General features: G+C 34.3%; 1 protein-coding gene and 1 long non-coding RNA gene across 2 annotated transcripts; both read right to left on the bottom strand.

Moving 5' to 3' along the window:
• Window positions 1–970: 970 nt before the first annotated feature.
• Window positions 971–10383, bottom strand: LOC117928084 (2-oxoglutarate dehydrogenase, mitochondrial). Its single transcript, XM_034847882.1, has 9 exons — window positions 10275–10383; window positions 7083–8784; window positions 6642–6868; window positions 6211–6543; window positions 3577–3823; window positions 3076–3204; window positions 2775–2990; window positions 2379–2502; window positions 971–1810 (listed from the first exon to the last, which is right to left on the bottom strand). Exons 2-9 carry the CDS (start codon window positions 8640–8642, stop codon window positions 1572–1574), a joined length of 3075 nt encoding a protein of 1024 aa, XP_034703773.1. The 5' UTR covers window positions 8643–8784; window positions 10275–10383; the 3' UTR covers window positions 971–1571.
• Window positions 10384–11483: 1100 nt separating this feature from the next.
• On the bottom strand, window positions 11484–12506 carry LOC117927431. The gene is made up of 2 exons (XR_004653339.1): window positions 12425–12506; window positions 11484–11716 (listed from the first exon to the last, which is right to left on the bottom strand). It is a non-coding gene; the product is annotated as an uncharacterized LOC117927431 (long non-coding RNA).
• Between the last annotated feature and the right edge of the window lie 560 nt (window positions 12507–13066).

The raw sequence follows: 13066 nt of genomic DNA, 5'->3' as shown, positions 1-13066 counted from the left end.
AATCCATGATGTTGTGGCTCTGTTGAGTCCCAACAACAAAAATGGTTTTTTTTTTTATATATATATAAATTCCAAATGGATGCCACAAATTTAGGCATTTCCTAACCACCTATGCTGACATTTGGATAAATTCATATCTGCATGATGTTGCTAAGCCAACTTGTGCAGGTGGTTAAGGTTATGTTTGACGCCTAAAAACTACTCAAGAAAAGGGAAAAAAAAAAAAAAAAACTGCTAAAGAAAATGTCTGTCATATTTGGTTGTATTACAAAAATATATATAGAGAAGAGTTAAAATAAATTAAATGATTCTGAAATAATGTATAAAAATAATTTATTAATTTTAAATCTATTTTTTATTTTCTTTTATTTTTTTCCACTTAAGAGTCTAAGACCAAGAGGAGTTACGTGCCTCACATAACATCGCTCTGCTGTTACTGTTACTGTTAGTTCAAAAGCAGTGGCTCGTACTTAATCATGGTATTATATTCAAGGATAATGGTATACAAAGTAAACTTTAGCTTCTGATACATGCACCATTTTCGATCGCATTTCCATATAAACCACAGGCGCTGACTAGTAGTACACGTATCAAACCCCATCTTCACTAAAGTTTCAAAACTAATTGCATTATCATCTAATCTTTTCATTTAAAAATAAAAGAAGCCGTTTTTGGCCCCTATTTATAGCTTTAGACAAGTATGACAGCTCTTTGTCTTCATTAAAGTTGAGTGTTATGAACAGCGACAAGAAATATCTTCTTTTGGATGGTTCATTGCTGTACTAAACACTGAAAAGGTCAAAAGGAAATTTGTAATCTTTCTATAGAAGGAAGTGCATGATCTTCATCATGACATGGGAATTAAGATTTGGAAGCTCATAAAAACTAAAATCAGAAAATGGTTAACAAATGGTTGATAAATTAACTGGTCGATAGGGTTGTTAGAGGAGCTCTAGAATTAGAAGTTCTATGACATAAAAGTTAGTTTCATTAAATTGTACAAATCAGAGTAAATTTCTCCATGTATCAAAATCATCGCCTAGAACGTAATCGAGATGCCAAACAGAACATACTGTCATTTGAGGTCCAATATTTCCACCACTATTCTGAGTCTGCTTCATACTCCATTTCATGAAATAGAATTGCAATTATTCTTTGAACTTTAAGTAGCCATACCTTTGTATCACTCCCCAATTTGAACCTCATCAAGGGGCAAAAGGTTTGCAGAATGAAGGCCAAGGGCTACAAATAAACAGAAAGGATGATGGTATTACAGCGAAAATGTTTCACAGACAAATAATTGTAACAAGGATTAATTCACAGTTGTCGTGACAAATCCTTTTATGTGTAGTGCTTGAAAGATGGAATATATCTTAAGTCGCGCTCTTCAACTCATGTGTGAACATGAATGTCATCATGCATTAGCAGACAGGGAAAAAAATTAGAGAACAAAACAAGTGATCAAAATCAAGAGAATTTTATAGCCAAGGTTCAGACTGTGCACCACATGGCGATACTCCATGTGTGATTATTCCCTTTTGAGATCGGTTTTTCTTGGTTTCTGGTGGGCATCAGAAAGGATAATTGATTGGTTCGGGTTGCAAGGCTTTCTGCACAAGTTCAGTCTGTTCTTTGGTATGCAACGAGCTGAAGCCAGTGGCTGTGGCAGCAGATGGAGCCCGGCCAACGTACTTGACGTCCTCCACAGTACCTCTGTCCACCTCTTTCATTGCAGTACAAAGGCGGGGTAAAATGTAGCTGTATGCACCCATATTCATGGGTTCCTCTTGGCACCATACAATCTCCGCATCTGAGAGAATTGCAACAAAGGTGAAATGTGAGATGTAGTCAAGAGGAATGAAATTCCAAATAAATGCATGCATAATTGAATCTTACAGGGATTACTCCAAAGTCCAAATTATACAGAAACTAGGGTAAAGCACTGCTTATGTTTGTAAGATATTGCAATTCAATGGTTTTTTTGTAGGCACTGGAAGGGATGGGTGAACATCTCCATCAGCAATAGCTGTTTCATATGTTTTTGGAAATTGGTGAAGGTCAGGGATCTAGCCTAGCATCATCCTGAACATACCCTTTTCTTAAACATCACTGGACAGTTGTGGTCTCTAAAACAGATGACCTTTAAATGACCCAAATAAGATGCAACTAGGTCAGTAGACACAGACACAGGTCTCAATGTCTGAAACTGATGCAGGAGAATGCCATAGGGTGAAAAGGTGAAATGTGTTAATATACAAGGGAACTCGCATTCTCCCAGCTAAAAGTCCCCTCTTCAATTCATAGAAAAAAGTAAAGATAGAGCTTATTAGAGAGATTAACAATAACTCCTGCTTCAGTTGCAAGTTCAGAATACATACTTGGATATCGCTTCAGCTCTCGCTGAGCGAGGTCATATGGGAATGGACAAAGCTGTTCAACCCTACAAATGGCAACGTCATTAGCCTTGACTTTCTTTCTCTGTTCATCCAGCTCATAATAAACCTGTCGAGATAAACAGAATGTCAAGCACATTTATGGCCAATGGAACCTATCATAACCTGATATATACAATTAATATATTTTAAGTTCTCCACAACACACAACATACAAAATCAAGTCAATGCCTTGTTTTTGAGTGGATGTTTCTAGTGGATAAATAGGGAAAATGTATAAGCTTCAAGGTTTACTGCATAGAGCCCATCTGAAAGTGGGGAAAACCTCTGATTGAGGTAGTAAAAGAAGACAAAAGATAGCAATGGCAAAGGTGCTTATACCTTTCCAGAGCAAAGAATCAAGCGTCTGATACCCTCCTCTAGACTTGAGTGGTCATTCTGGTCCTTTATGAGGCGCTTGAATCTTGTCCCTTGTTTGTCAAAACCTGGGTGGCCTTGGACATCATCAAATTCAGATAGATTTGATTTGCAGTCTTTATGACGTAGCAAGTTCTTTGGAGACATCACGATGAGGGGCTTGCGGAATTCCCTGTGTATCTGAGAAATAAACAAAAAACATAAGAGACCAAATTAACTTGTCCAGAAACTCGAAAGAAATGATAACCAAATTAGTTGCACTTACCTGTCGCCGAAGAACGTGGAAATAATTAGCAGGAGTTGTGACGTTCACAATCTGCCAATTGCATTCCTGGATCTGCTTCCTAAGAGTTGGATCCATCTCAGGTATAACATATGGATTGTCATCACTCATCTGCAGTCAGATTTTACAGATACATCAGTTTGGAGTCAAGGTTAAACCTAGTGCCAGGCCAGGAGGCATGCAGACAAATCCCAGCATTCTGAGGAAATTCAGGAAAGCAGAATGATTTTGAAGGAAGAACTAGACGGATTAGAGAAGAGTGAAAGTTAAAACACGATTTATTCCATGCTTGGACTGCATTCTACAATTGTCCAATTATCTGCATAGGATTGACATTCCAAAAGGATTTTCCTCTTTTGGCTAATTATATGTGAAGTTGTCCTTTCAATCATTGTGCTCGACCCTTGACAGAGCAAAGGATATGTGGAAATCAAAACACACACACGAGAATAAGAAAGTTGAAAGGCCATGCATGTCCTGTACCTGAAGGAAACGCTCTAAGCGTGCACTTGAATGTTCAGGGCCTTGGCCATCATAACCATGAGGAAGTAGCACAACAAGCCCAGTCTGACGCAGCCACTTTGATTCCCCACTGCTCACGAACTGATCAAATATCACCTGAGCCCCATTAGCAAAATCACCAAATTGAGCTTCCCACATTACCAAAGCATTTGGATTTTCCATTGAGTAACCCAATTCAAATCCAAGGACACCAAACTCTGAGAGCGAGCTGTACACAAGAGAAAACATATTGCATCTCATTAGAACCAAGTTAAAGAAAAAAGCACCAGTTTAACAAGAAAATGTTCTTGATAGGCAGTTCGACAGAAAATATGTATTTTAGCAGATGTCATACCAATAGTTGAGGTCTAGCAATCGACAAGTAATGGGAAATAAAATACCTCACTACAACATGCTTTAGATTCTAAATATAAGACCCCTAAGTCTTACTCTTGACTTAAGCAAATGTAAAAGCATCAAAGGTTACATTCTAAATATAATGCCTTCAAAATAGTGTAGAGAAGAAGTGTAACAAACTTGGAGAAATTGTTCTTTATGGAAGGAAAAAATGTGTACAAACACCACCTATGCATGATAGGGAGTTGGGTTGACGACAATCTTGTGAGGGGATTTAGGTTGACACCACCCTTGTGAGGGGATTTAGGTCAACACTACCCTTGTGATACAGGTCAAGTTGAAGCCATCCTATGATGGGGTTCAGGTTGATGTGTTCTTGTGAACAAGATGTGGTTGACATCATCACTGCAATAGATCAATGTACCCTTGTGAGGGGTTCTGGTCAATGCAATACATGTGATGAGGGTCAAGTTTACAAGAGTACGAATGTAAAGTGTAGGAGTCTGTTTAGGTGTTTGATTCTTCGTATCTCAAACTTTAGGATACAAGGACTCATTGAAAAAGGATCTAGAATATACTTAAACATGGGGTATAAAAGGTAATTTAAAAAAAAAAAAAAAAAAATCAATGAGAAGTCAATTAGAAGAGAAAGAGCAAAAATACATATCCTTGAAAAAAACGAAAACTTCCTTTCTCTCTTTTACCCTTGCTTTGTTTGAAAAGGGGGGAAAACAAAAAACAAAAAAACAAAATAGTCCTAAGCAAAATTGGAGTATCCCACAAGGATCTCATACCGCACCCTTGTTATGCAGTGTTAGATGAAATTGAAGAGTCCAGGTATCATTATAAGGGATCAACTTCATGAACTAAAGAGGGTGACTTTCCTAAGGTGACTTTCCCCTCCTTCATGTGTGTTGAGAGGAGTAGTATCTTGCTTTTTGAGTGTGCTCCCACTTGGAGACGATACGAAAACACCCCATAACATTCATCATAGGAGGATATTGACCAAAGGGGGAGGCATCCATACCAAGCGTGACTTCCGAACTAACAGTGAGCACATAAGTACAAAACGTGCATGGGGCAATGCAAGAAACACCAAGTTTTGTGAATGAAGAACTATAATCTATAAGTAATGATATATTATTGCTAGACCAATGTGTCACATTAGAATTTAGAACGCATGGGATGAACACATAGATCCATGCAAAGTGCAGAAAATTAGACAACAAATAATAATAACAATCTCCTCTAAATTCTAATCGGAATATGATATATTTGTAAACCCAAATTCTAAGAGTCTAAGGAATAATAATAAATGAATTATGAAATACCTTTGAGAACTGTTTTTTGGCACCTGTTTATATATTTTATAACATTATCTTTGTCTATCAAAATACTAGTAAATGAATTATAATCATAGGATTTGTTTGGGATAGTTTTTAACTTTTGCCTTTTAATCAATAGAAGCAAAAGTATAATTGTTGTGCATATTTTCAAAAAATTTATTAAATATTAAATGTGGTTTTTACACCATGTTCAAGCAAAAGTCTTCTTCCTTTTCCAAAATATAGATAAATCACATTAAGAAGTGATTTATAATCATAGGATTTGTTTGGGATAGTTTTTAACTTTTGCCTTTTAACCAATAGAAGCAAAAGTATAATTGTTGTGCATATTTTCAAAAAATTTATTAAATATTAAATGTGGTTTTTACACCATGTTCAACCAAAAGTCTTCTTCCTTTTCCGAAATATAGATAAATCACATTAAGAAGTGAGAAACCCCTGTTTGGGAGTTTTATATAAGCATTCTTAAAAGCTAAAAGTTGCGCTTAAGCTTTAAACACTGCTTTTAAGAAGCTTTTTCGAATAAGGATATAATTTCAATTTGTTTAATTAGCCACAAATAACATGAAAATAAATTAGGAAACCTAAACAGATAGACACCTAATAGGAAACCCAAAAAAAATCTTTAAAAAAATTTGTTCAAAGAAAAAATAATTTTCATGCACCAAGGCTACATCATTGTGTCATAGAATTCACCCTTCGATCTAATATCAAGTACAATACTTCTCGAAATGTGCAAGATATTGTGCATCCAGCAATTTTCACAACTAACATAACAAGCACACTTGCTAGAAGTAAAAGCAAGTTCTCTAAAAAGAAAATGCACATAGCAAAATCATATGTAGTGTGCAAGATTAATGAGGTGACAAGCTAGATATTGGACAAAAAAGCTCAGAATTGCAATGCAATTTACCTGTTGCTGACAGTAAACATCTCTTCATTCTGATTCATGATAACATGGTCCAAAGGACAGTACCTCTCCCCAGTCTCCTGATCATGAATTACAGAATGCCGATGACTAAATGTGCCTCTTTCGACATCCTGACCACTTAAACGAACATGGTTCCCTTCTACCAGCAAAGTTGCAAAAGCAAGTGCTTCCCCAACTGCCCAATCAATACCTTCCCCTGTTTCAATCATTTGTGCACGCAGATCAAAAATCTTTTTTACTGCTCTATGAGCCTTGAAATTCTCTGGAAGAGTTGTGATTGCTTTGCCAACATTCTTCAAGATTTCTGGTCTGACCCTGTAAAACAGCACGGAAACGAATTTTCAGCAAAAAAGCCAAAAAGGTTGGGACATCAAAGAACATGCAAGCAAAAATTGGCGATGAATCCAGCATACCCAGTATTTCGGACACGTGATATCTGTTCTGGTGACTTGAATCCAGCCCAGTAAGCTGAAAGCCAATCTCTCCTATTTGGAACATAGTCTTTGCTGGCTAAGAATTCTTCATTGAGGATTGTGTTGACCTTATTCTGTATCCTATCAATATCTTCTTGTGTTGCCTGCCCAAGTTCTAGAAGCTTTTTTTGGTATATCTCAAGAGCTGAGGGGTGATTCCGGATGACCTGTTAGCCGCCATTCCAAATAAATGAGAAACATCTTAAAAGCATCTGCCCAATGCATGCTACAAATAAAGCACTAGGACAGACTGTAAGCAGAATAATAACAGAAACATCACCAAAAATATATTAGAAGAAATGTTAAAAAACATGAGATCTTGTGATTCAAACTTCACAAGAATGATGAACCCTAGAGAACTGGAGAACATAAAGGGCTAACCTTGTACATTTTGGGTTGTGTGAAAGATGGCTCATCAATTTCATTGTGCCCAAATCTACGATAACACACTACATCAACCACAACATCTGAATGGAACGTTTGGCGCCACTCTGCAGCAAGCTCACACACATGAACAACTGCCTCCATATCATCACCATTTACATGGAAAATGGGGGCATTCAAGGCTTTGGCAACATCAGTACAATACTGTGAAGATCTCCCTGACCTTGGATCAGTTGTGAAGGCCACTTGATTGTTCACTACAATGTGTATGGTTCCACCAGTAGTGTAGTTAGGAAGAGCACTAAGATGTAAAGTCTCATAGACAACACCTTGTCCTGCAAAACTACCATCCCCATGGATCAAAACACCAATATTCTTTGTCCTATCCAAATCGTTAGAGTAATACTGTTTAGCCCTAGTTTTTCCAACCACAACTGGATCTACAGCTTCCAAGTGACTTGGATTTGCAACCAAAGACAAATGAATTCTCCTCCCACCTCTAGTTGGTCGATCATAAGATGTTCCCAAGTGATACTTGACGTCACCAGTTCCTGTGTAGAGCCCAACTTCATCCACAGGCTTTGTGCCACCACTAAACTCACTAAAAATTTGACGCAGTGGCTTTCGAACAACATTACCCAAAACATTCAATCTTCCTCTATGAGACATTCCAATAACTATACTCTCAACACCAAGATCTGCAGCTCTGTCAAACATTTCCTTCATGCCAGGAATCAGAGTCTCCCCACCTTCAAGCCCAAACCTCTTTGCTGCAGTCCACTTAGTGGCCAAGAAATTCTCAAACTGTGTACTCCATATAAGCCTATCAAGAATAACCTCACGCCGCTGCTGATTGTATTGCCTTGGAGTTGGAGTTTCAATCTTGTCTCTCAACCAGTTACACTTATCACGATCTGCAATATGCATATACTCGTAACCAATGCTACCACAGTAAGCCTGCTCAAGGCGGGTTAGTATGGCTCTAAGGGTCTGTACTGGGCGGTTCTCAGACAAGAACCCAGCCATCCTCCAGACACCAAGAAAGAATTCCCTATCAAGATCAGCTTCTGTGAAACCATAAAGAGCAGGGTCTAAATCATCAGGGATTTCACGTTCTTCCAGTCCCAATGGGTCCAACTTGGCTTTCATATGGCCATTCACCTGGTAAGCTCTCACAAGTAACAACAAACGCATACTCTCTTGAATTGTTTGCCCAGATATGCCTGGCGATGTAGCTGCTTGGCCCACAAAATTTCTGAAGAAGTTGTCCCATGATTCATCAACACTATTTGGGTCAGCTTCCCAAGCTCTTTGTAGCTCCTCTAGGTAGACACTGCTTGTGCCATCTAAGAAGCTATCAGTTAGCCTAGAGAGGGGCACAGGGCGTGGGACAGGAGCAACTTGAGCCTTTGACTTAAGGACAGTACTGTGAAAGTATCGGTTCTGTGATGGAAGGACCCGTGTTCTTGTTGCATATGATCCACCTTGACACAATGTTCTCCTAATGGCATGCTTTGCCATGGAGCCTACACCAGAACCAAACCTAAACCACACCATAGCTTCCAACCCAAAATTTTAATGATTAATGATTATGCAGAAGATTTTATCCAAGTACAGATTTGCCAACAATTTGTACCTCCTCAGCCAATATCAAACCTTAATCACAAACATTTGCATATTCTTGCACCTCTATTCAACCCTGTCCAACCAAATCAAGCAGCAAAAGAAAACAAAAATTTTTTTTAAAAAAATTATAATGAATTGCTGAACAAAGCTCAATTGAACAGAATAGGAGAGAACACTTCCGATTATTTCTTTTTCTGGAAGGACAACACAGATAATGACCAATTATAAGAAATAGAAAATAAAAAGAATTAAAAATTTAAAAGCACACAGACACATGTCTCTATGTAAATGTGTGTGATAGGTAAATTTGTGTACATGTGATATATGCCTTGGTTAAGAGCAGTTTGGCAATGCTTTTTAAAACAGTTCTCAATTGTTTTCAAGAAGAAAAAAGAAAAAAAAAACTATTTGGGAATTTAAATATGAAAAACAATTTTTGCAACTTATTCTCCATGAAGCTATTATGCATGTATCTATAATGCAAAAATTCTTAAAGCATTTTTAATTGTTTCTCAGAACATTCAACAAAAAACATCTTTAAACACTTCAATTTTAGTCTAAAAAACAAACATTTTTAGAACAAATTCTTAAAAAACTATAACAAACTTACTAAACATGTTTCTTAAGTTAGAAACTGGTTTCAAGAACAGAACCCAAATAGGCCATAAGAGATCAATAGACTGGAAATTAATGGATTTAAAATCTGCCATTCAAATCAAATAGCTGCACTAAAGGATATGAAAGGATTTAAAAAATAATCTGACCCTAGTTATTAACCATAAAGTTAGTTATACAATTCAAATGGATTTGTGTCGCCCACCTCAAAAATCAAATGGATTTAAATTAAAATTAACAAACAGGAGATTTCAGATTTTCACACCCATTTTCTCAAACAGCTTGTATGCATCTAAAAACTGCAATAATCAGACAACCATCTAAGCTCAAAATTGAAAAACCCCGAAGGTTCAAAAGTTTAATCTGTAAAGGGAAAGAACATATTAAACAAAAATCAACAAAATGTTCAACATACATTCCAAAAACCAAAAACACTGAGAAATGTTTATGTACTAGCCATGAAATCATCTAGGTTTAGAGCTTGAATCCGAAAAGTTTCGTTCTCCGACACCTGAAAAACAGAAATTCCACACCAACACGACACCCTTGCTTGGTTGAGGTCCCGGTCTTCCCACCCCCCGGAGTCCATATTATCATAAGTCATAGCATACGAAAACATTCACTTTCTTTTCTTTTCTAAACCAAACAGCAGATCACCAAACAAAAATCAAATAAAAAACGAAGAAAATCAAATCGAGAAATGAAATAAAAGCGAATCTGAAATCATGGAAAAAAAAACACTAAGAACCAGAAACCAAAGCTGAAAATTCCACTACTTCCAGATTAGAGAACAAGAAAACACAACACAACGCGTTCGCTTCCCCAAAAAAAAATAATAATAAATAAATAAATAAAAATCTTAAAGAACGGCGATCACATCCAAAGCTCTCATTTCCTTTACTGTGTTTTCACGGAAGCCAAATAGAGAAAATTCGCGAGAAAATTTACCTCAAGGCGTGAATGATTCACGCAAACCCTAAAGCCGACATCCCAAATTCGCTGCAAAATGCGACGATGGAGCTCTCTTTTGCAGTTGATGCTTTTTTATTTTTTATTTTTTTTCTCGCTTTTGCCCTTTTTCTTCATATATTCTGGAAACTAAAATTATTTTATTATTATTATTATTTCAACTGTAAAAGATTGGACCTTGACCCAAAGTCCGCAGGCCCAAGAACCGGCCCATTCTATTTTTTTCCAATAACTTTTGACACTCATTTTCTTCGAAATGTAAAAATCCAAAAAAAAAAGTATTGAATTAATTGATTAAAAGGGATGAAATCCTTCTATTTGTAAATATAAAGTCTTTTATATTTTTACTTGAAAAATAATTCATTTTTGACATAAATACCATTAATTATTTCAAATATTTATATATAAATTTTTAAAAAATGATTATTTTTAGAAGAAAAAATTAAAGACATTTTTATCAAAATATTATAAAAAAAATGATAAAATGTTAGATTTCTAAAATTGGTTTCCACCTATCATTTTAATCAAATGACTCAAAAATCTTCTAACGACTTTCAAAAATTACACTTTGAAAACATTTCCTATTTTTTTTTATTTTTAATAATAATAATGATTTCTATATAAAATATAAAAATTTTTGTATATTATGCACTTACCTTATATCTTTAAAAAATGCTTTTAAAATATTTAAAAATTAAAATAACAAAAAAATTGCTATAATATTTTTTCTATATAAAATATGCACTTACCTTGTATCTTTAAAAATTATTTTTAAAATTTAAGATAGCATTTTTTTTAATATTTAACCTTTTAAAATGATTTTTAAAATAAAATAATAATAATTTCTCTATAAAGTATAATAATTTTTTATACGTTATACACCTACCTTATATCTTTAAATTTAAAATATTAAAAAATTTTAATATTTAAATTTTTTTAAAAGTCATTGAAAATAGTTTGACATGTAAGAGTTACCCGTCTTTCTGAAACACTTAAGATGAAAATGAACGATAGATATCTAGGTTTACTCATATACAAATAACCAACATCAGAAAAATGGAAGATTTAAGATTTAATTTTAAAAATAGTTTTTATTTTTTAGAACAAAATAAAAAAAAAACATGTTCTATAATAATTAAATAAATAAACACTTTTTTTATCTTTAAAAATAAAAAATATCTAATAATACAAAAAAGTGTTTAATAATATTTAAAATTTTCAAATATATATTTGTTTTACAAAGTATTAGTGAAAAGCTTTGAAAGATGATTCTCAAAAAGTTGACAAAACATTTTCAGATAAGATAGGGAGAGAAGAGGAAGAGAGTGTGGTATAACAAATTCCACATGATAATCATGAGAATAACTTTCAGTGATCTATGAGGCTTGAATTTCTCTGAGACGATTGCTTCTGATTTGAGCCTACAAAACACCATGGAAAAGAAATTTCAGCAAAATTTCGTTTGCCATAAGTTTGAGATATCAATTAACATACCCAAACTATCTTTTTTATTATGGTAAAAATTGAGAAAAATGTAAGAAGAAAAAAAAGAGAAAAAAACAGATAAAAAAATTTAAAATTAATAAATTATTTTTATATGCATAATTTTTTTTGGTTTTATAAAGATTAAATACGGTACAAATGTATATATATTTCTAGTTAATTTTAATTGTTTTTTATTTGTTTTTATACTTTTTATTATGAAATTAAATATAAAAAAAAAATCTTTTTTCTTAATATTTTCTGATATGTTTTGATAGATTTGAAGAGCCAAGGATTGATTCGGTATTAACCTCAGAGCACCCATTCCCAATTGCATATAAAGTGCTAGAATAGACATTCACTAGGAATAAATCGGAAAGAAAGGTTAAATAAGTTAAAAAGAAGTGTTAAATAATTGAGCTTTACCAGGAATAAATACTATTAGTATCAATCATAATTCACAACTACTTGTTTTTTTGTCTATTATTATTGTGAGATCGGGTGACGTAGATAGATAGATAGATAGATAGATAGATAAATAGATAGACAAATAAAATATCATATTAGGGTTGAAGATTAACGGATTGGACAAAGTCTCACATCAAAATCATGGGTTAATGGGTTAAACATTTGCCAAAAATTTCTACCTGTTCCAGCCTATAAACCTTTGTATCTTCTGGCACCATTAATCAACCCTATCCAACCAAATCAAATAGCAAAAGAAAAAAAATCAAATGTATTGCTAAACCATAAAAAATTATTTAGAAAAAAAAAAAAAAAAAAAAAAAACATGTTAATAACATTTCAGATTTTCAAAACATATGATTTTTCAAAATAATTTTTTAAACACTGTCTAGCCAAACTTTCTATCTATGAATTGTGAAAAATTTTCATTCTTCCGACAAATGAAAAAGCAGAAACTTCGCTCCAACATGCGATAACCTGTCTGGTTATGACGTCATGGATCATAGCCCATCAACCCCTTCACTTTCTTTTCTTTCCAACCAAACAACGGATCAGCTGGCAGAAATTAAAAAAGAAAAACGACGAAAATTTAAGGGTTGAGGAAAGATTTATTTGTTTGATTAATATTTGTATTTGAGTGACATTCAAATTAGAACAAAATTTAAGGATATTGTCAAAGTTGGATTGGAGAAGGTGGTTGGTTCTGACCTAGCCATGAGCTTAAAGAAAGAAGATAACGCATTTGCTGACATCGGCCTATCTAGATAGAGGGAAGTTTGACTTTCAATCTCACCTTCCTTCCTTTGAAGAAAAAATTTAACCAT

The sequence above is a fragment of the Vitis riparia genome, chromosome 13 (genome assembly GCF_004353265.1).
Source record: "Vitis riparia cultivar Riparia Gloire de Montpellier isolate 1030 chromosome 13, EGFV_Vit.rip_1.0, whole genome shotgun sequence".
NCBI lineage: Eukaryota > Viridiplantae > Streptophyta > Magnoliopsida > Vitales > Vitaceae > Vitis > Vitis riparia.
Note: the sequence above shows the minus strand (reverse complement) of the source record. Positions and strands in the feature narration are given on the sequence as shown.

Coding starts and splice junctions, on each gene's coding strand:
- LOC117928084 (XM_034847882.1), bottom strand. CDS start 8,642: ATGGTGTGGTTTAGGTTTGGTTCTGGTGTAGGCTCCATGGCAAAGCAT. Junction 2,991..3,075: donor TCCACGTTCTTCGGCGACAG/GTAAGTGCAACT, acceptor TTTATTTCTCAG/ATACACAGGGAATTCCGCAA. Junction 1,811..2,378: donor AGAGCTGAAGCGATATCCAA/GTATGTATTCTG, acceptor CAATTCTCTCAG/ATGCGGAGATTGTATGGTGC.